This window comes from Nicotiana tabacum, chromosome 16, assembly GCF_000715075.1.
Source record: "Nicotiana tabacum cultivar K326 chromosome 16, ASM71507v2, whole genome shotgun sequence".
Lineage (NCBI taxonomy): Eukaryota > Viridiplantae > Streptophyta > Magnoliopsida > Solanales > Solanaceae > Nicotiana > Nicotiana tabacum.
In genome coordinates this window covers 139,486,744-139,514,550 of record NC_134095.1, presented here as the reverse complement: position 1 = coordinate 139,514,550, position 27,807 = coordinate 139,486,744, and the positions used below count along the sequence as shown (strand labels likewise).

The 27,807-nt window shown below is 36.5% G+C and overlaps 1 protein-coding gene and 1 long non-coding RNA gene across 4 annotated transcripts; one reads left to right on the top strand and one right to left on the bottom strand.

Annotated features, from left to right (window-relative positions):
- Positions 1–1,054: 1,054 nt before the first annotated feature.
- On the bottom strand, positions 1,055–27,807 carry LOC107789925 (uncharacterized). Of its 3 annotated transcripts, none has more exons than XR_012700309.1 (5): positions 27,635–27,807; positions 25,778–25,854; positions 1,582–1,910; positions 1,191–1,264; positions 1,055–1,098 (listed from the first exon to the last, which is right to left on the bottom strand). It is a non-coding gene; the product is annotated as an uncharacterized LOC107789925 (long non-coding RNA). The 3 variants fall into 3 exon arrangements; XR_012700307.1 differs by having other exon boundaries at positions 1,055–1,080; XR_012700306.1 differs by having other exon boundaries at positions 1,055–1,264.
- Positions 1,917–24,518, top strand: LOC107794171 (putative calcium-transporting ATPase 13, plasma membrane-type). Its single transcript, XM_075233379.1, has 2 exons — positions 1,917–4,081; positions 22,147–24,518. Exon 2 carries the CDS (start codon positions 22,360–22,362, stop codon positions 24,454–24,456), a length of 2,097 nt encoding a protein of 698 aa, XP_075089480.1. The 5' UTR covers positions 1,917–4,081; positions 22,147–22,359; the 3' UTR covers positions 24,457–24,518.

Below are 27,807 nucleotides of genomic sequence, written 5' to 3'. Positions count from 1 at the left end.
TAAGGTTTCATATATGGTATACATAAGTAAAAATCCCTTCTATTTTAATATGTACCTTATCACATAGATACCTCATATATATTCTTTAAAACTAAACTAGTAACACCTTTGTAGAATAAAATTATATTATTGAAATTTATATTTGGGTGGATTTTCCATTATTAAAAAAAAAAAGTTAAGTGTAAAATTTAATATACGAAGAGTATATATGTAATTAAGTTATATTACAGGGATGTCTAATGTAATTGACCTTTATAAATAAGCTTCTTCTAACTTGCCGATTCATTAACGAGTTGAAAGATAAGGAAGATATGGGAAGCTGCAACTGCGACGTAAGCTTGCTCGTCGACGGCGACGGTGATGTTTCTGCGACTCCGACATCGAAATGGCGGCTAAAGTGGCGTTTGTTTATCCATGCAATCGGAATACTACTTGCCGCCGGACGAACTCAGTTGGAGGTATATTCTGCGTTATTATAACTCATACGTTGTCATTTTCTCTGTAAATTTTAAAATTGCCGGATCGTTTGTACTACGTACAGATCTACAGTTCTTGCTCATTAATCCCATTTACCCATATTCTTCCCTAATGATCAGAAATATACCGGTAGCCTAGCAGAGGCAGGCAGAATCAAGATTTTATAATTATGGTTTTCTATAATGATTTTAAGTTAATGAACTGTTCAAGTTAAATATTTAATAAATTCTTTTAATAGACAAGAGTTGGTTGCTCTAGTGGTGAGTATCCTCCAATTTCAACCAAGAAGTTGTCATGAGTTGCTGTCACCCCAAGAACAAATGGGGAGTTCTTGGAGGGAGGATGGGGTAAGGTCTGCAAACCTCTTTGAGCCTCAGGTGCCAAATCTACGACCTAATTGCAACAACATTTCTACCCCTTGTGTAGACAGAATCCAATAACAACTAGTACGTCTCAATCTTAAAACCAAATTGCTTGCATGATATTTTTTTTAAAACTTCTTGGATCTTTTTCCCGGTTTTCTTGATTCAAACAGTTTGCTGCTCCATAACCACGACTAAGAGAACTGGGATCATGTGATGACTTTCAAATACTCCAACCATTCTGCACTGATTTCTTTAACTGCTTAGGGATATTACAATTAACACTCTAAAATACAACCTGTGAAGCAAATGCAAATTAGAAATTTCACTTCAAAATTAAAACATCTTCACCTCATGGGGGAAGCTTCTCTGCCTCTTTTCTTGATTTTATTGCGAAAGCTCCTTTTTCTGCTAAATGCCTTCTCCTGTATTCACACCACACAGGGAAAAGATATCAATCTTAAATATTCATAACAATAACAGTAATTCTCGTCGAGTTCATTCTTGCTAAGATGAGTACATAGAGAAACTGTTGCGAAATTGAAGTTGTGAAGTGATGACAAACAACTTTTGCATGTATTATCAAGAACACTAGAATCAATTGATCATTAAGAAAAGATTTCACTGCTAGAATCACAAACACACAATTCTTTTAATGAAAGATATGAAAGCTATATATTGGTAATTAACTCTCTAGCTTGCATTTTATTGACCTTAAAGGATTATAAGATCCAGAACTTACCGGCCACTGGTTCATCAATTTTTTCTGCATGACGAATGGCAGCAACGAGATCACGGTTTGATTCTCTATAGAGACTTGAAACTAGGCCAGGTTGGCCTGCTCTTGCCGTACGACAAACCCTCTAGTCTTTTATTTTATTTTTTGATTCTGTTGGGTGAACAGGACACTATAGACGGCAGTCCCAGTGATTTGATTTTCGACGCAAATTCAGCTCCACATATTGATCAAAATGGCACGGAGCTTCAAGAACTGAGCAGGCCTCTTGTTAACCATACTGAGCATGAAGAAGGTGAGAACAACAAGTTGGCCGAAAATTTTCTTGAAATACGCTGATTAATATTTCATTACATACACGGAGTTAGAGGTGTGGCAAAGAAAAGAAAAGATCACAAATAGTGATCACATTTTAGCTACTGTAATTGCAAAATAAATTATCCTCAGTTTCACTTGTGAAATATAATTTGAAACTATAGGATAATAACTATTTTTCAATTATATAATCGAAATGCCATTTTTACGATGGCAAAGAAGTTATTGGATCGTTTTTTTTTTTTTTTTTTTTTGTGGGGTTTAAACAGATCAGAAAAATGGGTCACGACATAATGTCCATAATTTTACAAGTGAAAAATATTGGGGGATTAATGGATTAGGTTAAAAGGGTTGTCCCATTACAAATGTGAAGAAACCATTCTCATTTTAGGGAAGAACGCCCACCCGAATAAGAAGTAGAGATTATTTCTATGCACAAGATAAAAAAAAATATTACAATTAGATTATTTATTCGATATTTACAGGTAAATTTATTACAAACAATTAGATTACAAATAATTAACTTTCTATCACGTATTAAAGTCACTAATAATGTTAAAAAAGTATTACACTATCAATACATATAACTTAAATGCATACTATTTTCTCAATAGAATCTAGAGACATAATTTTAGTTAAGAGAGCACATCAATTTTGACTTGTCAGCCATATCAAACATATAGCTCTTTTCTTCAAAAGAAGCGTGTTCATTTGTTTCATTCTTCATACTTCTCTTTTTAGTTACTTCGGAAGGAAGTTACGGGTAAGCTATGTGGAATTTGCATCTAATGCAACATTAAGTGGACGTTTGGACATAAAAATTCTGAAATTTCGGGAAAAAATGAAGAAAAATAATTAATTAAAAATATTATTTGAAAATTAGAATTGTGTTTGGACATGAATACAATTTATAGCTGTTTTTAAATTTTAGCGAGTGATCTGAAGTGAAATTTTTAAAAAATAACTTTTTGGAGTTTCCGAAATTCAATTTCAAGTAATTTTGAAATTTTTATGGCCAAATACATATTCCAAAAAAGTGAAAATTTTATGAAAAGGTTTTTTTTTTTTTTTAAAATGTGAAAATTTTACTTACTTAGATATGCATAACACTATTTCAACTTCTCATTAAGGCTAGTTTCCGTGAAACTTTCTCTTTTTCATTTTCTTTTCCGATCATTTTTTCAGAAAAAAATTGTCCGCGGAAATTGGCTATTGTTATTGTTAAACCTTAAAAGTACGTATCATCCTTCATATAAATATAGAGGGTATAAAAGATCTGAAACCCTTCCATTTTTCAATTTCAGGATAACCATTTGATAGATACATGGAGGAGTAAAAAGTAAAAAGTAAAAACCAGAGGGTATTTTTCAAAGTTCAAAATGAAAGCTAAGTGAAGATCTACGAAATTTTATAAAGATAAAATGTGTGTTTTTTTTTTTTTTTTTAAAAAAAAGGAAAACAATGAGGGCGAAACGTGAAGGATACATGAGGACCCTCAATGAATATAACAATACTTCACTATATATAAAATTAAAGCCAAACTTTTTCGGAACCAATTTTCATATATATATATATATATATATATATATATATATATACCGCTGCGGCGTATAAAATGGTTTGGACTGTAGTTTGCTAACGTTTGGAGAGTAACTTGCATTCTGAAATGTGCATGATAGGTCCAAATAGCATTTACTGATGATAATACGAGTTTAGGTAGGGTCAGAATATTACAAAAAGCGGCTGATCGACTATTAAGTGCATGCATGCTGAGGAAGAAAAATAACGTAACATAACATAACATAATTAATTAAAGTTGTTATATAGGAAGCACTTCAATTCAGTGACAAGTAAATCAAGAAACAGTGCAAGTTTAGGGCACAAGCTATGGCAAACGACCTGTGGTGGATCTAGAATACAAGCTATGGGTTCCAAAATCAGTAGTTTTTGCAAAAAATTTTGTATGTTTGCTAAAATGTCTCACTAAATATCTATAAATATTTGATCCTAACCCCTAAGTAGTCACTACTTAATAAGTTATTGATGAAGTGAATCGATCATTGCAGGAGATGATGAAGTTAGAAATTTAAGACAGTCTTGGCTTAGAATCCTGGTACTTGTTCGTTTCATTGCCGTGGCCAAAATAGCTGCAACACCATCTGCATCTCCTCCCGCGAGCGATTATGTCCAGGCAAGTTGCTATTTCCTCATTCCCACAGATGTGTGTACATATATATATATATATATATATATATATATATATATATATATATATATATATATATATATATATATATATATATATATATATATATATATAGAGAGAGAGAGAGAGAGAGAGAGAGAGAGAGAGAGAGAGAGAGATCCTCCTTCAACTAGCCAAGTGAGGTGCATAAAAGATGACGACGGCAAAGTTTTAATGGGGGAGGACCAAATTAAGAGGAGATGGCAGTCTTACTTTCATAGACTTCTAAATGAAGAAGGGGATCAGGATATTACACTAGGTAAATTGAGGAAAGCGGACAACCCCCATGAATTAAGTTATTGTAGGGACATTGAGGTCGATGAGGTCATGGAGGCAATGTGTAAGATGAGGAGGGGCAGAGCTACCGGGCCAAACGAAATTCCGGTTGAACTTTGGAGAGGTGTGGGTAGAGTAGGCTTGGAATGGCTTACTGGGTTGTTTAATGTTATCAAGACTAATAGAATGCCTGAAGAGTGGAGGTGGAGTACAATGGTTCCGTTGTATAAGAACAAAGGTGATATCCAGAGCTGTAACAACTATAGGGGTATCAAATTACTGAGTCATACCATGAAAGTCTGGGAGAGAGTGGTTGAAATGAGAGTGCGAAGGACGGTGTCTATTTCAGACAACCAGTTCGGGTTCATGCCGGGGCGATCTACCACAGAAGCTATCCACCACAGAAGCTATCCACCTTATTAGGAGGATGGTGGAACAATACAGGGATAAGAAGAAAGATCTTCACATGGTGTTAATCGATCTAGAGAAAGCGTACGACAGGGTACCTAGGAAGGTCTTATGGAGCTGCTTAGAGGCTAAAGGGGTCCCGGTTGCATACATTAGGGTGATTAAAGACATGTATGATGGAGCTAAGACTCGGGTTAGGACAGTAGGAGGCGACTCCGAGCATTTTTCGGTTGTTACAGGGTTGCACCAAGGGTCGGCGTTCAGCCCTTTCTTATTTGCCCTGGTGATGGATGCCATAACGCATAATATTCAAGGGGAGGTGCCATGGTGCATGCTATTTGCTGATGACATAGTCCTAATTGACGAGATCCGATACAACGTCAATGAGAGGCTAGAGGTTTGGAGACAGGCCCTTGAGTCTAAAGGGTTTAGATTGAGCAGGACGAAGACGGAATACCTCGAGTGCAAATTTGGGGACGAGGCGACGGACGAGGGAGTAGAAGTGAGGCTTGAATCTCAAGTCATACCTAAGAGGGGTAGTTTCAAGTACCTTGGGTCAGTTATTCAGGGGACCGGGGAGATCGACGAGGATGTCACACACCGTATAGGGGTGGGGTGGATGAAGTGGAAGTTAGCGACGGGAGTCCTGTGTGACAAGAAAGTGCCACCGTTACTAAAAGGTAAGTTTTATAGAGCAGTAGTTATACCTGCCATGTTGTATGGTACCGAGTGTTGGCCAGTTAAGAACCTACACATCCAGAAGATGCAAGTAGCAGAGATGAAGATGTTGAGGTGGATGTGCGGGAATACAAGGATAAATAAGAATAGGAATGAAGATATTCGAGAGAGGGTGGGCGTGGCCCCAATAGAGGACAAGATGCGGGAAGCACGACTCAGATGGTTCGGACACATTCAGAGGAGGTGCACTGATGCACCTGTGAGGAGGTGTGAGCGATTGGCGGTGGTGGGTACGAGGAGAGGTAGAGGGAGACCTAAGAAGTATTGGGGAGAGGTGATCAAGCAGGACATGGCGCGACTTAGGATTACTGAGGACATGACCCTAGACAGGGAATTGTGGAGGTCGAACATTAAGGTTGAAGGTTAGGGGGAAGTTGTGAATATCTATACAGCGCACTAGAGTGAGACTAGCCCGTTAGGAGTTAGGCTTAGGATACTACTGGTTAGCTACTGATGCAGGGCTTTATACGCTGGATATTAGTTTACCTTCCATCTCTCTCGTATTTCCTATATTCTCTTATATGGCTGTTATTTTGCTATTTTAATTTCTTTTATGTATGTTATGTATTTTATGTTATTATATTATGAGTCTATCAATAGTACTAATATATCGTCACTTGGTGCTTTCTTGAGCTGAGGGTCTCCTGGAAACAGTCTCTCTGCCCCTCGGGGTAGGGGTAAGGTCTGCGTACATACTACCCTCCTCAGACCTCACTTGTGGGATTATACTGGATTGTTGTTGTTGTTGTTGCTTCAATCTAGCTAGAATACTGTTCCAGCAACGAACACCTTCCTACTGCTAGATAAGACTGGTTTTCCTCTAAAATCCACTCCATTTCCAAAGAGCAACTATTCAAAGGTCTTGAGCAGCCAAGATATTGAGCAATGGACATTTGATATCTTCAATGCACACTCAAATAAAAAATACTATGTTATTGCCTCTGTCTTAATTATGTGAAGGTGTTAGAGTGATATGAGTTTAAGAAATAAAGATAGATAGATACTTTTAAAATTGTAACATTTATGTATCTATAACATAATATCATTAAGGGTAGAATAAAAAGTTAAAATATCCCTAATATAAAAAGGTGTCATTATTTTAGAAAATTTTAAAAACAAGTGCGTCATATAATATGGGATGGAGAGTATAAATTAAGGATGAGGTAGGCACTTTGATGCTGATCAAGTAAATGATGTTTGTGAACGGTAGTTACGTTGAAGCAATTGACAGAATAAGAGAAAACACTTAAACATATTGTACAAGAAAGATTTAAGGGAGTGAATTTGATATCACTGGATTTAGCTTGATAAGACTCGAGAAGAGAGAAACAAAGACAAAAGGAATGTTTGCTGAATTTGGAAAATGGAACCTTGTGTCTAAAGAAACATAAAGACTTTTTACTCAGATTTGTGTGATACACGAATTAGTTTATTAGCTAGTTCATGTACTAGAAAAGAGAAGAATATAATTAAAGTAAGATATATATATGTACCAGACTAGGTATATATGTTAAAGAAAACCTATAAATACCTATGTATTATTGCTATTTTATGTAAGCCAAGTAGGAAGAAGCCCGGAGAAGTATATTTTCCTCTATGTCTTCAAAGTAAAATGATTGGCTGGTTGAAAGTACTTATCCTCATAGTTTCCAGCATCATTTATATACGAGAAAACTAAAATCTCATCATTTATATACGAAAAAACTACAATCTCAACTTAGGTACTTCTTCCTTCACTCAACCACTTCTAATAGCCCCACTAGCTAAGCTACATGAGTTTTTAACTCATAACATCCTTAACGTATACTCATAAGTTTTAACTAAATAGTGGCACTTCAAATCACAGTACTTTGACGAACTTAAATGGCCGAGCAAATCACACAAAATACTTACGTTTTTGCTATGAAAACAATACAGAATACAGAAGATAGAGGGGAGAGATTTTCATATTTCGGTGGTGAACAATGAGGCTAAGCCTCTCTATTTATAGCCAACGAAGTTGAGTCCCAACGATGCAAAGGTGCCTGTTTGTTGATAAGGTATCTATTCCGCAGAAATTGTTTGAATTTCTGTTCAATGGAATATTGGGTCGCAAATTAGACCGTTGAAAAACAATTTTGCGAATTTCCAAATTCATGCGCAAAAATATTAGAAAAGAAAATATTAAATGATGAAAAAGGAAATTAAATTTGGTCCAAAAAATTATCAATCAATCAAATCCGAAGCCGAGCTGAGCAACGACGGCGGCGGCGCGAAGCTTGCTCTCTTCTAAACTCTTTAAGAGCTAGAAGAAGTGCTTCCATATATAAGCACAAGAATTTTCCTCTTCCTATCCAATAGGGAACAAATCTCCTTTATTAAATGAACTAATTCAAAATTTCATTTCCCACTATTTTTTATTTACTTCTTTTGTTTTAATTAAAAAAACCCAACAATCCCCCACATGAGTGGGGAATGTTTATTCAAAAAAATATGTATGAAAAAATTGTGTGATTCGCAAGTAAGGATTAATTGCATATGGATAAGTGGGTTTCCCTTTGAACTTTTCGTAGTGAACATATGTCAGATATACTCGATCAATCGGTAAATTTGATATCTTTGAGCCGTCGAACTCTGGTGTATACCTAGATAGCCATACGTCATACAATAAACCCTTAACCGTTTTTGGTTCTCATTGTTGTATTCTTTTCAGCTATGAACACCACATGGTTTCATAAGTGTATAGAGAACTAACCTTACAAAATTCTCCTTGAAGTGGCTTACACTTCACATTTACATAGGTGATTCCTAAACATGTTAACCCGTAGATACACTATTTGATATACCCCGCACCAAACTTAGAAACCATTAAAAATCCTTAACGCTTTATCTTTGGCATTGAACATTGTATTCATCATGAGAATGGAACTAAAAATTTTATTTGACAAAATTGAACCGTCACTACTTTCTTTGTTTGATCTCCTTGAACCTAGATCTTGGGATCTCTAGTTTTCTAGGTAGAGTTACCACCACAGTGACTTGTCCTCGGCCATAGTCTCATTTCCTTTGATGAGTTTTCAACTGCCTCTCTAGTTAGGTTTTTTGTAAGCAGATCTGATACATTATATTTTGACTTTACACAGTCAATTATAATAATTTCACTAGAGAGTAATCGTCTAATGGTAGTATATCTTTGTCGTATGTGACGAGATTTACCGTTACATAACACTCCATGCCCTTTCTATTTCCACTTGAATATCACAATGTATGCATATAGGTGCCAAAGGTTTGGGCCAAAATGAAATATCTTCTAAAAAATTCCGGATCCATTTAGCTTCTTCAACGGTCTTTTCTCAAGATATAAACTTAGACTCCATTGTAGAGCGGGCGATACATGTCTGTTTTGGACGACTTCCAAGATACTGCTCCTCCACTAATGGTAAAAACGTATCCACTTGTGGATTTTGATTCTGTTGATTGATCCATTTTGCATCACTATATCCCTCAATAACATCGTGATAATTATTGTAATGCAATGCATAGTCTTGGGTATATTTCAAATACCCCAATACTCGTTTTATTGCTATCCAATGAGCTTGGTCGGGATAACTTGTATATCGACTAAGCTTACTTATCACACAAGCTATATCAGGTCGTGTACAATTCATAATGTACATCAAACTTCCCAACACTCGAGCATATTCCAATTGAGGTTTTGTGGAGATGTTTGGAGGATAGTGGTGTACATGTTGCCTACGTTGGGTTGATTAAGGACATGTATGATTGAGTAAAGATCCGAGTGAGGACGATGGGTGGGGACTCGGACCATTTTCCGGTTATGATGGGATTTCATCAGGGGCCGACACTCAGCCCTTTTTTTTGCTCTGGTGATGGACGTACTAACGCGCCACATCCAAGGGGAGGTGCCATTGTGTTGATACCTAATTTTGCCCTCATATTTTTTTAAAATATGTATATATATTCAAAATATCATTTTGCATCATTATTTAATTTACAAGATTTATACAAGTATTTTTATAATTTTTTAGAGTTTTAAAATTAATTTTCTTGCATTTAAATTATTTGAATATTTATTAATTGTCCCTTTAATTTATTTGTGATGATTTAATTATTCGAATTTATTATTTACACCCACATACATATTTTAAAATTTTTTAATTTTATTTCACGTAATTATATTTGTATTTTTGAGCTCTTTACATAATTTTGCAATAATGGCCTATATTCTACAAATAATTGCATTTATTATATTATTTATGACAAAGTAGCATTTTATATTTTTGTAATATTTAGTTATTATTTTAAAAATAGTTTTACAGAATAAATATTATTTTTACCATTTATTAGATATTTTAATTAATTTTAAAGGGTTTCAAGAACTGGCCTAAAACATGCTAATTTTCGGACCAAATTTGGTCTAAACCGTTAGCCTAACACCCCAATTGACCCCCAGAAGCCCAAACCAAAGGGCTCTTTTTAATTCAACCTGGTCGGGATCCATTTACTCGACCCACCCCACTTCCCTTTAATCACGGCCGTTGATCTCAGATGATCAATGGCCCATAATAAATCTACCCATCTCCTTATATCCCTATAACCCAAACCTAGACCCATTTATCATTTTCGCCGCCTTCAAACCCTCCTCCTCATCTCTCAAACTTAAACCCGTCCCAATCCAATATTACATGGACATTCCTTTCCATTCTTGCACAGATGCTTACCATCTTTTAAACGTTACAAATATTTGGTACTCGATTATTTATAGAAGCTAAGTCATTGGTATTCGTTCAACTCCGATTCTGTACCATCTTCATGTTTCTGACTTGATACACTCACTACAAGGCCCTATGAGTCTGATTCAGAGAGATTTTTACTATTTTCATTCTTCGTTTTAAACCAGGATTTGTCGGATTCCTCTTAAATTGATTCTAATTAATTTTGCATGTTATTCTTTCCTTATTTGTGTTTAATCAATAGCTTTTACTTGTTTGGGTACTTATTTTCGCTATTATATAAATGCCTCCTCCATTTTCCCTTTGGACGGACCTTGAATCGCCCTATGAACTATCCCCTCACTCTCACTTATTCGATATTATCCTGAAATTAAGCGCTTGGCCTGCTGAAAGCCAATGCCACTGTATTCTGTTGATCTTCCTCCAATGCAAGCACTGCTCGGGGTCCGTTTCGAGGCTCTTGGGAACTCTGAAGCACTAGAGGTTTGGGGTCTTTCTTCACTCACCTGCAATTGCTGTTGTTTATGAGATTTTGATTTTCTCGTTCTTTATTCATTTGTTTGCAACTGGTTAGTGCCTTGTACCCTCGTAACTCTACTCCTTTTGTTTGTATTATGTGCACTACTGTTATTTGGATTTCTCTGAGTTAATTTTGATATTATGCCACTTCGTATACAATTCTGCTTGTTCTAGCACTACTCTGTAGTTTCACTAGCTTCAATTCTATGCAAGTTTTGATGTTAACTCACATGAGAATAGCTAAGTTGATTCATGATGGCTACCTTGCGTTTCCAAAACCCTTTTTTGTGATTATGTTCTTGCTCAAATTTCTCTCTACATGTTGAATCCTCTATGTATAATTTGCTATTTCTCTCCAAGTTTTGCGATGATACTGTCTAAGTACTTAGCTTAATATGTCAACCTTAGTGCATGCTCATTATAAGTGTATAGTCTGATTAATTTCTCATCTTCATGTATTAGTGTAAACCGGTCTGTTGCTTATCATGACTTAGATCTTCTTAGGGGACTAATGCATGCCCAGAACTTATTGGAATGTGTCTTTGCTAAGACTTTCATGTACATCCTCCTACTTCCCTGAAGTCACCCTGTGATTATATGAATTATATATGCTAATATTATTACCATTCCTAGGCATACTTGTTTCTTTGCTTTGACGTTGTGTACTCACTGATCGTTCAAGGCTTCTAGGGTGAAATCCAACATATGCCTAGTCTATTTCATCTTTCTTCGTGTGATGCCTGCTTTCCTTATGAATGCCCACCTGTTGGATGTAAAACCTTGTATGGTAATTGGTATTTACCCGAACATTTCACATGTTAAGCTCTGCGAGTTAGTTATTATCCTTAGGCTCTCATGTTAAAGCTCTCATGCTAAGGTAGTATCCCACTTGCTCTTGCCTATTGAAGTACTAGGTTTTCACATTCAAACCCCTACCTGAAACTCTCTCTAAGATAGCTCTGGACCAAACCTATTTTAAAACTTTGTTTGAAATAATCCTATTGCTCTTAAACTCTGTTTCTGGTGATAAGCATGAGCTTGCCTCATATGTGTCTTATATGTTTGTCCCAATTTAAGCATGATATTGCCTATATGCCCTTGATTAGAATGGTTGCTAGTTATAGTTTAAGGGTAGTTCTGTTACATGTATGGTTTAATTTAACATCCATTAGCCTAATCATCAAAATCATTTGGGTCTGGTATGTTGGGCTTGCCTTTGGTCTTGAGGGTTAGAAGTATACTATCTGCACTTGGAGTTTAGGCCTGCAGTCCGCATGAGCCCTAAACCTATTTGAAGGCCCAGATGTATTATTGGGTTATTTGTATTTGGGCCTCTAATTATTTAAAGTGATCTGTAATAGCTTGTAAAAATTGAATGATGGGGGAATTAGTAAAAAGGGAAAACGAGTATGCTTTATTCTTGCATAAAAGGGTAGAGAGCATGTCTATAGGGTCTATGTGCTCTATTTGTTGTTCTTGTTTAGCATGCTTTATTTATGTACATTGATAGACATCATGCCTATAGGAGTCACACACCCACTTCACTTAACTTGTCAAAACATGTTAGTCCCAATATTTGCTATACCCGTTTCTATGTCTACTATTCGACAATCTTAGACAACACATCTATAGGTTGCAACAATGCAATATTATTACTTACCTAGATACCATGCTTATATGACTTCTAATAATCTATTTATCAATTGCTTCAATTGCTTTTAGTCCCAGTATTTGCTATACTTATTTCCATGTCTACTATTCAACACTCTTAGACAATTTGTCTATAGGGCACAACAACACAATATTATTACTTACCTAGATATTATGCTTATAAGACTTAGAATAATCAATTTATCAATTGCTTCAATTATTTTTAGTGTACTGCTCATCTAGATATCATGACTATAAAATTTTAATACTTTAATCGACTATTCGCATTGTTTTTAGTGAAGTGTCGCCTGTCTAAGACGCAGGCCTGTAAAGCCAGCATTAGTAATTCAGACTTACAATTGTTTCACTGCATATTTGCACAAAATGATTATATATAATGTATAAGACTTGCAACATTCAATTTTCCTATACGATAGTCTAGAAATTATTGCACTACCCATATAATACTAGAATCCAGAATCACTTTGAAATCATGCCTGTAGGACATGCAATGTTTTAGTTCGCCTGAACACTGCTTGTATTTAATACTGAAAATCATAATCACGTAGAGATCCTACCTATAGGTCTTGAACAATTTAACATGCCTTGAGTCCAACCTGCCTATCTATGTTGTCCGTTTAAATAATCTGAACATTGCTAGTATAAGCCATAATTGTCTGTCTAATTGATAGTGTGGATACATGTCTATATGAGGAGGTGAATTTGAGCCTTTGGTGTTGATTATGTGTAGTCCTATTTGTTTGAATGCATGCCTAATTTTCTCATTGAGTAGCCTAAGAAAAGTCTAGAACTACCAAAGTAGTAGGTCCAAAGCCTCCTGGACCATAAGCATGGGACGGGTATTGCACTCATAGGACACGACCTAGAATTGAATTAGAGCGTCTTTAGATAAATAACTTTAACATAGTAATCGGGTAGCGGGAGATGATAGTCTATGGCCACTGAATAATATGAGCAACCCCTACCTCAAGGGAGTTGCAAAGTATTATTTATGTTGCACGGGGTGATCCTTTAGGCTAAAAAACTTAGGACCCCCTTTTCTTTATATACTAGTTATTTATACTTAGTCATTTAACATAGACCAATGTATTTGTAATCTTATAATCATTAAAGATTTTTACAAATTTCCTATGTGTTATGATAAGACTCTTCGGCTTATATATTTTCCTTTATTTGTTTGATCACCTAGCCTAATTACATAATCCACATAGTTTTAAAGTTCGGTTGGGACCTACAGTTGTGGACCTTGAATAGTGCCTAACACTTTCTCTTTGAGGAAATTTTAGTCTTTACCCGATCTTTGATGGCGTTGACTAGTCAAATAGAGTTATTTGCAAAAAGGTGCCCTAACGCACCTTAAAATCGTTAGGTGACGACTCTTCTCTTTTAATACCCATTTAAAAGAGTTATCACACGTCGAAACCCGCTTTCGTGAGAAAACGGGGTGCGACAACATGGCGACTCTACTGGGGATATACTTAGGCTCTTACCATAACGAATTTTACTTGTGTGGATTATTGGGTTGCTTGTTCGATTTCTTTCATGTACCTCCCTTTCCCCGTGCCATTATTTGCTCAAAATTACTATATCATGAACCTCCCTTCCATGTCTCCTTTATTCGCTTTATTTAATTATGTTTTCGAATTTTTTGTGAACTATGCTAACTATTTTCCCTTTCCCTCTCGCTTATTTTTATCGTATTATTTAATACTACAATTATATGCTTTCACCATGTGAACTACTTGACTACATTTTATCACTTTTTTCACAAGCATGCTTTCAACATCATATTTCACTCATGCCTATTATCAAAATAGCGGCGCTTGATGAGTGTCCGCGCTTTTGGTAAATACTTTTGTCAAATCAAAAAGGCTTATTAGCGGTAGACTAGTCGATCCGCGATGCAGTCAACGGTCCCGTGCCTTTTTCTCTCGAGTCATCCGCTTGAGAGTATCAGTCTAGAACTTTCTAGAAGCCTACTCTAATTGAAAATGTGCATGCATCATATTGAACCTAGTATGGATGAATACCCTTGGTATATTAAGTTCATTTAGATAACCTTGCCCAGAGTCTAATAGGATTTTTACAATCCTGAGTGAAACTTCATACTTTATGTGCATTATTTGGAGAAGCGTGTGCTAATATGCTGACTATTTATTGTCTCAAACTATTCTAATTTAGGAGGAGTTGGTCTAAATCATTCAGGGCATCCTTTTCTCTCGTGCTATCCTCATAAAGTATTATTCATACTTCTATATGTGTATCTATTTTCTCTCTCCTATATCTATATATATATATTCGATCATTATTCTTTTCGAAGTACTCAAGACATATTTTTCAAAATCTCCTCCACGCTTAAAACAATCAATTCTAAGGCATTTCTTAGACTTATATTTTTAGGCTCAAATCATGCGAATCTTGGGTCTGAACAAACTATCTTCCCATCCTAGAGGCGTAATCTCCTATTTTGCCTAACGGGAGTATTTCATCCATTGATTACATAACATGACTAATCTATCATTATAATCAGTTGTAGTTAATGACATAATTTCTTTTTCAAATGATGTTGCATCTCAACTTTGCTTATATGGGTATAATTTATTCAAAATGAGATGTTTTACACTTTAGTTGTTGTTATCCTCTATTCAACTCAGTCCATATCATGCTTAGGGCTATTGTCTGGCTAATTTTATTTTTGGGTTTTCGTATTGTGTCCCAACTTATACAATACTCAAGTATTCTAGTGACTTTTGCCAAACTGGCATAATATTCTATTTGTTAGAAGATAGGACATTTTCCTCATTCATACAATCAATCTTTGCTCTATCTGAGTAATTCAATTCTGTCTTAGCAACCAAATGTGACCTAATCCTGTTCAAACATTATGGTCTTGTGTCTTGCTCATCTTGTGCCTTTTACATCCAAGCCATAAGATTTGAAATCCAAGTATGTTAGACCCTTGTGTTTGCTCCTGTACTTTATTTGTTCAATTCTAAAATATTTGCACAAGTTTCAGATCGTTAGTCATAATCTCCATGTACCTGTCAAATCATAGAGACCTTCCCGAAAACGGAAGACTCAATGGTCAATATGACTGAAGTGATATATGTTACTCTACGAATCTCCACCAACCCACCTGCGATACTCTTCTAAGATTGTTATTTCTAAGCTCGATCTTCTAGTCACACGCTATTCTTTTGGAGCATTCACCTGAACCTTCAATAGAGAACTATCCTATCATATAATCTTGCACTCTTAAGTCATTCTATAAGTTTCAAATATGAACTATGTTTTGACCCGATTTTCTTTATAAGAGGGGATATGTAGATTGGGTTCAGTCTCGTTACAACAAAAACTTCATTTCCTTCCAAAGATGAAACTGGGGCAAAATTTTGAGTTTCCCCAAAATTTGGGATTGTATCATCAATGTCTTCGAAAATGAATGATAGGTACAACATCGTCAAGAATTTCTCAACAGACATACGTTCCAAAGCGCGAAGACCACCACCTGTGTAGGGATATACACCGCGAAGCACAAAGTCTTCATCTTTATAAGGCTAAGAATTGCTCTCTCTCATTTACATAAGCCTAACCACTGCCTTCCTCTGCTTGCATAAGGCTAAACATTGTGTTCTCATAATTTGCATGATTTTAAGCTCTACCTTCATTCTTGCATAAGGCTAAGCACTGCCTTCCCCCACTTGCATGAGGCTAAACACTGCCTTCATGCTTGTGTAAGGTTAAGCTCTACCTTCATTCTTGCATAAGGCTAAGCACCGCCTTCCCCTATTTGCATGGGGCTAAGCTCTGCCTCCGTTACTGTATAAGGCTAAACATTGCCTTCCTCTGCATAAGGCTAAACATTACCTTCCTCTGCATAGGGTTAAGCACCGCCCTCATTACTTGCATAGGGATAAGCACATCCCTCATCATTTGCATCGGGTTAAGCACTGCTCTAATTACTTGCATGAGGCTAAGCTATGCCTCCTTCATTGCATAAGGCTAAGCATTGCCTTCACCTGTATAGGGCTAAGCACTGCCCTCATTACTCGTATGGGGCTAAGCACTGCCTCCATTATTACATAAGGTTAAGCATTGCCTTTCTTTGCATAAGGCTAAGCATTACCCTCACTATCTACATTAGGGTCAAGCACGACCCTTCTACTTGCACGAGGCTAAACACTGCCTCTACATCTACATAGCGCTAAATATTGCCCTCATAATTTGCATAGGGCTAAGCACTGCTCTCATTACATTGTATGAGGCTAAGCAATGCCTCCATCATTGAATAAGGCTAAGCACTGCCTTTCTTTGCATGAGACTAAACACTGATCTATTCCTTGCGTGAGGCTAAGCATTGCCTCTATTATCGCATAAGGCTAAGCATTGCCTTTCCTTGCAAAAGACTAAGCACTGTCTCATTTCCTTTTTTTCACTCTTTGCATAGGGTTAAAAACTGCCCTCACCATTGCATAAGGCTAAACATTGCCTCTCATTGCGTGAGATTAAGCATTGTCTCCACTCTTTGCATAGGTCTAAACACTGCCCTTACCATTGCATAAGGCTAAACATTGCCTCTCCCTGTATGAGACTAAGCATTGTCTCCACTTTTTGCATAAGGCTAGGCACTTCCCTCACCTTGCAAAAGGCTAAACACTGCCTTCCTTTGAGACTAACCACTATCTCCATTCCTTGCATGAGGCTAAGCAATTCCTCTATTACTACATAAGGCTAAACATTTCCTCTCTTTGCATGAGACTAAACACTGTCTCTGCTACACTACATAAGGCTAAGCACTATCTCCTTTCTTCGTATAGGGCTAAGCACTACCCTCATCTCATACAAGACTAAGCCTTGTCTTGTCTCGTCCTCATATATGACTAAGAATCACCTGTTTCCTTTATCAAATGATTGATATCACCACATACTTGCATTTCATGGACTAAATGATGGAGGAATTAGTAAAAAGGGAAAATAGGTATGCTTTATTCTTGCATAAAAGGGTAGAGAGCATGTCTATTGGGTCTATGCGCTCTATTTGTTGTTCTTGTTTAGCATGCTTTATTTCTATACATTGATAGAAATCATGCCTATAGGAGTCACACACACACTTCATTTGTCAAAACATGTTGGTCCAGTATTTGCTATACCTGTTTCCATGTCTACTATTCGACACTCTTAGACAACATGTCTATAGGGCACAACAATGCAGTATTATTACTTACCTAGATACCATGCTTATATGACTTCTAATAATCAATTTATCAACTACTACAATTACTTTTAGTGCACTGATCATCAAGATATCATGTCTATAGAATTCTAATATTTTAATCGACTATTCCCATTGTTTTTACTACACTGCCGCATGCCTAGGACGCATGCCTATAAAACCAGCATTAGTAATTCAGAATTATGATTGTTTCATTGCCTATTTACGCGAAACGATTAGATATCATGTCTATAGAACTTGCAACATTCAATTTGCATATACGATAGTCCAGAAATTACTGCACTGCCCATATAATACTCGGATCCAGAATTGTTTAGAAAACATGCCTATAGGACTTACAATGTTTTAATTCGCCTGAACGCTGCTTATATATAATACTGGAAATCAGAATCACGTAGAGATCCTACCTATAGGTCTTGAACAATTTAACATGCCTTGACTCCAAACCTACCTATCTATAGCTGTCCGTTTAAATAATTTGAACATCGTTAGTATAATCTATAACTTGTCTACCTAATTGATAGCCTGCATGCGTGTCTATATGAGGAGGTGAATTTGAGACCTTGGTGTTGACTATGTGTAGTCCTATTTGTTTTGAATGAGCTCCTAGTATTCTCATTTTGAGTAGCCTAAGGAAAGTCTAGAACTACTAAAGTAGTAGGTCCAAAGCCTCCTGGACCATAAGTGTGTGACGAGTAATGCATGCATAGGACGCGGCTTAGAATTGAATTAGAGCGTTTTTAAGTAAACAACTTCAACATAGTAATTGGGTAGCAAGAGATGATAGTTTGTGCTCGCTGAATAATATGAGCAACCCCTACCTCAAGGGTGCGAAGTATTATTTATGGGGTCATCCTTTAGGCTAAAAAACTTAAGAAACCCCCCCCCCAGTTTCTTTAGATACTTGTTATTTACACTTAGTCATTTAACATAGACCAATGTATTTGTAAACTTAATTATTAAAAATTTGTACCAATTCTCAATGTGTTATGATAAGACTCTTCGAATTCTATACTTTCATTTGTTTATTTGATTACCTAGCCTAATTACATAATTCACATAGTTTTAAAGTTTGGTAGGGACCCACAGTTGTGGACCTTGAAGAGTGCCTAGCACCTTCTTTTTGATGTAATTTGAGCCCTTACCGGATCTTTAGTGGCGTTGACTAGTCAAACCGAGTTATTTGCAAAAAGGTTCCCTAACGCAACTTAAAAATCATTAGGTGGTGACTCTGCTCCTTTTATACCCATTTAAAAGAATTGTCATACATCAAAACCCGCTTTTGCTAGAAAATGGGGAGCGACATAAGGTGCATGCTATTTGTAGATGATATTGTATTAATTGACGAGACGTGAGATAGTGTGAACGTGCAATTAAAGGTATGGAGGCAGACCCTGGAATCAGAAGGTTTCAAGTTGAGCAGGACTAAGATAGAATATTTGGAGTGTAAGTTCAGTGGCGAGACTCAAGAAAGGGAAGAGGAGGTGAGGCTAGACTCACAGGTCATCCCTAGGAGAGGGAGTTTTAAGTACCTTGGATCTATTATTCAGGGGGATAGGGAGATTAATGAAGATGTCACACATCGTATTGGGACAGGATGGATGAAATAGAGACTCGCTTCCGGTGTTTTGTGTGACAAGAAGGTGCCGCCGAAACTTAAGGGTAAGTTATACAGAGTGGTGGTTAGATGAATGATGTTGTTTGAGGCTGAGTATTGGCCAGTCAAGATCGCTCATGTCCAGAAGATAAAGGTAGCAGAGATGAGGATGTTGAGATGGATTTGCGGGTACACTAGGTTAGATAGGATCATAAATGAGGTTATTCGCGACAATGTGGGTGTGACCCCTATTGAGGACAAGATGCGGGAAACGCGGCTTAGGTGGTTTGGTCATGTGAGAAGGAGGAGCACAGACGGCCCAGTGAGGAGGTATGAGAGGTTGATATTGAAGGGCCTATAGAGAGGTAGATGTAGGCCAATGAAGAGGTAGAGAGAGGTGATTAGGCAAGACATGACACAACTTCAGCTGACCGAGGACATGACCCTTGATAAGAAGGTATGGAGGTCGAGGATTATGGTAGTAGAGTAGGTAGTCTAGAATGTTCATAACAGTAGCAGAGGCTTAGGTGGTTTGGTCATGTGGGGAGGAGGTGTATAGAGAGGTGACATTGTAGGGCCTACAGAGAGGTAGAGGTAGGACAAAGAAGAAGTAGGGAGAGATGATTCGACAAGACATGTCGCAACTTCAGCTGACCGAGGACATGACCTATGATATGAAGGTATGGAGGCCAGGATTAGGGTAGTAGAGTAGGTAGTCTAGAGTGTTCATAATAGTAGTATTGACACGCAATCGCTTTCTGTTGGTAGTAGGTTTTTATGCCTAACCGTTGTTTTCTTTCATTGTTGATCACCTTGTTGTCTTGTTGTTTTTATTCTGTTTTTATATGGATTTATGGTATGTCCCTTCTTGTCTATATTTTTATTAATGTGGTGCCTATGCTTTCCTAAACCGAGGGTCTATTGGAAACAACCTTTCTATCCTCACAAGGTAGGGGTAAGGTCTGTATACACACTACCCTCCCCAAACCCCACAGTGTAAAAGTTGTTGTTTGACCTTTATTCTTTACAAGCGTATGATTTAAATCAATTAGCGTTCTTGCCACTTTAAATTCCAAATATTTGAACTTTTCAAGTACCATTTTAATATAATGAGATTGAGAAAAAGCTAGACCTTTAGGAGTCTTAAGGATCTTAATTTTCAAAATTAAATCGGCAATCCTAAGTCTTTCATATTAGACTTACTAGTAAGGATACGCTTAGTAGCATTTATGTTGGCAATGTCGTTACTCATTATCAACATATCATCCACATATAAACAAATATTGACTATTTGATTTGGAGTATTCTTATTGTAAACACATTTGTCACACTCATTGATCTTGAAACCATTTGACAACATTGTTTGGTCAAATCTCGTATGCCATTATTTTGGTACTTGTTTTAGTCGGTAAAGTGACTTAACAATTTGACACACCTTCTTTTCTTTTCCGGGAACTACGAACCCTTCAGGTTGTTCCATATAAATTTTTTCCTCCAAATCTCCATTTAAGAAGGCTATATTCACGTCCATATGATGAATTTGAAGGCTATACACAACGACTAATGCTATTAACACCCGGATAGATGTAATCCTCGTTACCGGCGAGTATGTGTCAAAGTAATCACGACCTTCTCATTGTCTAAACCCTTTAACAACTAATCTTGCCTTATATTTGTCAGTAGTACCATTGACTTTTATTTTCCTTTTGAAAGTCCATTTAGAACCCAAAGGTTTATTTCCTAGAGGATGATCAACCATTTCCCAAGTATGATTACTTAATATGAATTCTATCTCATTATTGACTGTCTCTTTCCAATATTGTGCTTCCGAGGAAGACATTGCTTCTTTGAACGTTTGAGGCTCATTTTTCAACAAGAATGCCAGAAAATCTGGTCCAAAGGAAGTAGTTGTTCTTTGACGTTTACTACGTCTTGGATTTTCTTCACTAAAAGTATTTTCCTTTGCTTCTTCCCGAGGTCGCTTAGATTTTTCACTTAGATGACTCACATTCCTTTTTATACGGATAAATATTCTAAAAAAAATCAGCATTATCTGATTCAATTACCGTATTAATATGAATATCAAGATTTTCTGATTTATGAACCAGAAAACGATATGCCTTACTATTTGTTGCATATCGTATGAAAACGCAATCAATTATTTTTGGTCCAATTTTTACCCTTTTGGGTTTAGGGACATGTACTTCATCCAAACACCCCCACACTTTAAAGTATTTTAAGTTGGGTTTTCTTCCTTTCCATTTTTCATATTGAATGAATTGCGTTTTGCTATGGGGAACCCGATTGAGTATTCAGTTAGTTGTAAGAATAGCTTCTCCCACAAGTTCTGAGGTAAACCAGAACTTATTAACAAGGCATTCATCGTCTCATTTAACGTTCTATTCTTTCTTTATGCAATTCCATTAGATTGCGGTGAGTAAGGGGCAGTTGTTCGGTGAATAATGCCATATTCCAAACATATTTCTTCAAAAGAAGATTCATATTCGCCACCCCTATCACTTCTTATCATTTTGATCTTTTTGTTTAGTTGTGTTTAAGTAAGTAAATATAGCAATATCTAGTACTGTCGTCAATAAAAGTTATGAAATACTTTCCTATTCTAATTATCGGTATAGCTATAGATATATAAACACCTACGATCTTATAAAAATATATTCGGTACGGCTCGGTTCTGTCGGTTTAGCCTGTTTTTAAAGATACATCGACACCCCCAATACTTATAACCACTACTTAACATGGAGATTTGAAACTCTTTCTTTCCTTATTTTTCTGCAACGGTGAAGTAGTTGATCACTTATTTCTGTTGTTCTTGTAGGATTTAGAAAGCGGACCAACTACTGATGATGCAGCACATGAGCCTCTGGATGATGAAACTTGTGCTGAGCTGCAAGTTCTTCAAAGGAATAACATTAATCGTATCGTCGAAGAGAAGAACTGGGATGAGCTTAATGACTTCGGAGGAGTCATTGGAGTTGCAGAAGCATTGGATAGTCACCTGGAAAATGGAATTGCTAGTGACACTAAAAATATGCGTCTGCACGACGAAACAATCAAGTTTCCTCAAACTTGTGTACCTCCTGTATTCATGTTCTTCCACTTCTTGCGTGAAGCACTCAAAGGCTGGACGATTTTCTTGCTTGCACTGAATGCATTACTTTCTCTTGGCTTTGGAATTTTCGAAGAAGGGATACAGAAGTGTTGGTTCGACAATTTGATTCTGCTTTTATCCGTACTCGGACTGGTAAAGTTTAAGTTGGTGTGGATGTATTGGGAAACAAAAAAATTACTGAAGAAGATGGAGGAGCGTAAAAAGAAGATACTGAGGGAGACAAAGGAGGTCCATGTTATTCGAGGAGGAATCGAGGGTCCGGTTCAATGCTCTGATCTTGTTTATGGTGATATAATATGTTTAAGAAGAGGAAACCTAATCCCTGCAAATGGGTTATTTGTTTCTAATTGTGGGGAAGCGTTAGAGGTAGGAGATAACGATGATGATGATGTGAAGTTGTTTATCAGTGAGAAGAACCCATTTTTGTTAATTGGTTCCAAAGTGATTAAGGGTTATGCTAAGATGATAGTGACATCGTCTGTTGGCGATGAGGCAGAATGGACTGAAAGAATGAGAAGAGCAATAGCTGAAACTTCGCATAAAGCTTTCGGTTTTGGTGCTTGTTTTGAGAAGTTGCGCACCACGATTCATGTTATTGGGCTTGTCATCAATATTCTAACCCTTGTGGTTTTGTTCGTGCGCTTTAAATTCGGGCAGAAAGATAATGAGTACGGACAGAGACCAGAAACTAAGGAAGAACCAGTTGAATTTAGACGGATAGTAAATTCCATCAGAAAATTTGTTAGAGATCAATCCAAATTGACAACCTTGCTTTGTGTTTCACTGGTGGGGATGACGGAAGGATTACCTCTCGTTGTAGCAATAGCAATTGCGTATTGGAAAGGGAAGATAGTATCAAACAAGGACTATTCCAAAGTTAATATAGCATTGCTCCTCGAGATAGAGTCGTCAGTTACTATCATTTGTTCCGCAAAGACTGGTTGGTTAGCACAGGAGAATCATCAGGAAGTTGTCAAAGATGCTGTTGAAACTCTCACAGAAGGTGAAGTGAAGATCATATTTGTCTCAGAAGATGATGTTGATGAACTTAAAAACGTCGTCCGTGAAGCTGGGTTGGTTAATAACCTTAACTCCGACGATACTCTGGTGGTTAAAGGTGAGGATTTTCATCAATTAACTGATGAGGAAAGGATGGAGAAAGTAGATAGAATCTGCATAATGGGAAATTCCTCCCTTACTCACAAGCTGCTTCTGGTAAAGTGTTTGAAGCTAAAAGGCAAAGTGGTTCATGTGCTTGGCGAATGCATAGCTGATGGTTTGGTAATCGAAAAGGCAGACTTTGGCCTGTATATAGATACTTGGAGTTTTGATTACCTGATAGGTATGATCAAGTTTGGAAGATTTATTAGTGGGAATATGAGGAAACTTATCCAAATTGAGCTCATTCTGACTTTTGCTAGTTTGTCAATAAACTTGATCTCAGTTATGTTTACGGGGGATGCTCCGTTAACAACTCTTCAGTTAGTCTGGCTCCATTTTCTTGTTACATTTCCTGGAGGTGTAGCATTGCTCTCAGGAGTGGAGGATGAAATGTTAGTAATTAGACGACGTAAACCACTAATAACAAAGGCAATGTGGAGGAACATAATAATTCAAGTTACTTATCAGGTTGGCATCTTTGTGGCCTTTCAATGCAAAGGAAAAGCCATCCACGGCATCAGCGGTCAAGAGATTAATTCCATAATATTCAATGCATTTGCTCTCTGCCAATTGCTCAACATATTCTGTGCCAGAGAGCCGGAGAAGAAGAACGTCTTTAACGGTCTTGGTTATAATTTTTGGTTTTGGACAGCGGCTGGATTTTCTCTTATTTTGCAGGTGGCATTTGTTGAGGTAGCACCAATATTTAGCAACAGTTCGCGACTGAACTGGAAGCTATGGGTTGTATGCTTTTTAATTGCTGCTGCTACATGGTTCTTTGATTGGGCAGGAAAGTATGCATCAGAACTGCTTCTTCGTCTATGTGCATTAGACTCAATTGTGGATCATGAGTAATTTACACGTTTTGCATTACAGATTCATGTAAATTTGTGATTATGAGATTTGTTTGCAACAAATTTATGCATGAGTTGTTTACAACTCTGTTTATCCCTTGATTCTTCCCTCCGATTTATCTTTGATTTTTAATGAATATTCCAAGAGTTTCATGAAATTTCGGAGATCTTATTGTGCATATTCCGAGAGTTTATGGAATTGCTGAGATCGTCTTTGAAGGACATATATAGCCTTATTTATAGGCATGAATTAAGATTTGGATGGAGTAGCTACCAAGTAGCCCTAATAAACTTCTAATGTAGCATTTCAGAAGTGCAGCAATTCATCTAAAATGTCTGCACATCTTATCTTCCTACTTTTTCATCTAAGAAATAACATGAAATGTTTTCTCTGTATAAAAGATTTATTACCTACTGTTTAACGGTGGAGGTGCACTAAGACTAGATTTGATTAAATAAACCTTCTTCCCACATGTGATGAAAGTCGTTTTCCCTCTTTTGATGAAAAAATCCAGATAACCAACCACAACAAACTCAGTATATTTCCACATGTGGGATTGGGGAGGGTAGTGTGTACACATATCTTATCCCTACCTTTAAAAGGCAGAGAAATTGTTTCTGACCGACCCTCGACTCAGGAAAAATAAAGGAAAGGGGCCAAAAAATTCGAGATAACCAAATGTTGAAAAACGAATCACTAAGGAAACATATATCTCTATTTTTACACACCACACAATGTAAAACTTATATCTCTATTTTTGTGCAATGGAATAACCAGCAGAGGCAGAGTTCGGACTAGAAATTTATGGGTTGCTGGCATTGCTAAATGCTCCGCCACGAAGCAAGCTTTCCCGAATACGACAGATGCGGAAGTGGCTAAAGAAGTCGGAGGAAGAAAGTTGTTGGACAACTGTATACACGAGGGTACATTTTTTTATTCCTACAAATTTTTTATTCAGGGACCTGGATTTTTGGCTGTATTCTGTAATGGTTTTACTACCTTTTTTTTCAACTGTTATTAATTTTTTCAGATTTAACACTAACTGACTGTCCACGGATTCAGATATTCAATCCCACAATGATTGGAAATTTGTGCTTTCAGTACCCCACTCTTTTGAAAAATAGGCTTCTGTGCAAAAAATAGCTCGTCTTAATTACTGGGCTAGCAATTAAATATTTATATATATTTAATAAATTTTCTAGTGCAAATATATTGTTTAAGTAAAAGTGATCGGATTCAATCAAACACGCACCTAATAGGCTAGTTCCGCCTAACAAAGTATAACTAATGTTAAAGACGTAAAAGCATTTGTTTACTTTACCTCATAACATATGCAGGGAACATCAAGAACGAACGGTTTCTAACGACCTCATGAATGTCGGTACGCCAGCTGCAATGCTGTAAATTTTAATGAAAATCAAGATAAATGAAAAATGTTGAAGTTAAGAACTTACAAAATATAGAAGGACGATCTTTAAACTGAATTTAAAACAAAAAAAAAAAAGACATAAAAACTAGAACCGACTGAGTGCATATTAATCGATAGTTAAGTGATAAAAATTTGTGTAAAAATATATATCATGCACTTATTAATTTAAAATAAAAGAATGAGGTGTCAATAAGCTGTTAATGTTTTTTTGTCAAATTAACGCGCGCGCACCGAATATGAATTGAACTTACAACAGCTGCCGACTGCTTTAATAATGGGGCAAAGAGTCAGTCAACACACTACGGCAAAGAGTATGAGTTAGTCAATTTTCGGACTGGTTATTTAAAAATAGTCAGAGTTTACAAAGTTAATAAAAAATAGTCAGAGTTTACAAAGTCAATAAAAAATAGTCACTATTTTGCTGCAACAAGGACCGGTCCAGCATAATATACTGGAGATTGGTGTACCTGTGTATGAACTTCCCGCATATTATGCTGGAACTCCAACACGCGGAAAGTTCCAGCACAATATACTGGAGATTGGAGCATTTGTGTATGAACTTCCAGCATATTATACTGGAACTCCAGTATATTATGTTGAAGGTCTAGTATACTTATGCTGGAACTCCATTGTAATATGCTAGAGTTCCAGTATACTTATGCTGGAACTCCATTATAATATACTGGAGTTCCAGTATACTTATGCTGGAACTCCAGTATATTATGCTGGAGTATTTTCCGGATTTTGAATAATGTTTTGGTTTAGATTTATCTTTACATGAAAAGTGGCTAAAATTCGATTATTTTTGAAATTGTGACTATTTTTGAATGACCATTTGTAAATCTAATTATTTTTTAATTTCTCCTCCGGGTTAGCATAGCATGCCCTACCTATTTTTGGAAGACACATCCCTAATGAAAGACCAAAACGCCCTAAGTTTCACGTGGGCATTCACAAGGATTTGCATGTCTTTCCCTCAAATTAAGTTTCATGTTGGCGCTACCATAATCCACAAGTCAATTTTTAAGATTCATTGTTTACCCTCCGCATCGTGAGAGTATTTGTGGCAATTGAAGCTTGCAACTAGCTTTTTTATTTGTGTGCGTCTCTAAGCTCGTAATGGGAAGTAATCCAGCCTCACGCTATTACTCTATCATCACCATACTCGTCCCGTCGAACTATAGGCTCTCATACCAATTATAGGGCTGAACTAGCCTAAAGATACCTTTAACATAACGTGATATTGTTTATTTTGGGCGAAGTCACATGATTTTTCTAAAGGATCTCATATCATTAAAAGTATTTGACACCTTATATGTAACTTTCTAATTTTTTTTTTTAACTACCAATGTAAGTTAATTTTTGTATTGCCACACAAATGTTTAAGATCAAAAATTTTAAATTTCGCGTCTAATCAAACTATATCACATAAATTGAGTGTCTTAATTAGCCCGTGCCTTCTTCCCCCTACTGTGAACTCCTCTATCGAATTGGTCTCATTAACAAGTGCTCCCTCTGTCTTTCTTCGTCACAATGAAAATTGTAGACACCATTGCTCACAATAGCAATTTGAGAAAGTCCAGAGAACAATTTCAGTCCGTTGTGTCATTAGAAAACAAGTTAAATATAAAAAGGGAAGAGCTAAGCTAACAAAAAGAGTATTCAAAATCATGTAAAGTAATACAGAACTAAAAGAATGAACAAGAGATGAGTCTTCATAAAAGAAAGCAGTGAATTAGATATCTTTACCTTAAAATTGTGCAATGGAGACTGGAAGCAGGAAAATACAGTGAACTTTATATCAAAGGAACTGCTTTCTGCTCAAAGCCATGCATGAAAGAGTTTCTTAATAGATAGATAAGAATCGTTAATGAACTGTTAATTAGAAACACGATAGAGTCAATGTAGGAAGAGGTAGTATT

Excerpts from the sequence above, each read along its gene's own strand:
- LOC107794171 (XM_075233379.1), top strand. The coding sequence starts at position 22,360 with ATGCGTCTGCACGACGAAACAATCAAGTTTCCTCAAACTTGTGTACCT.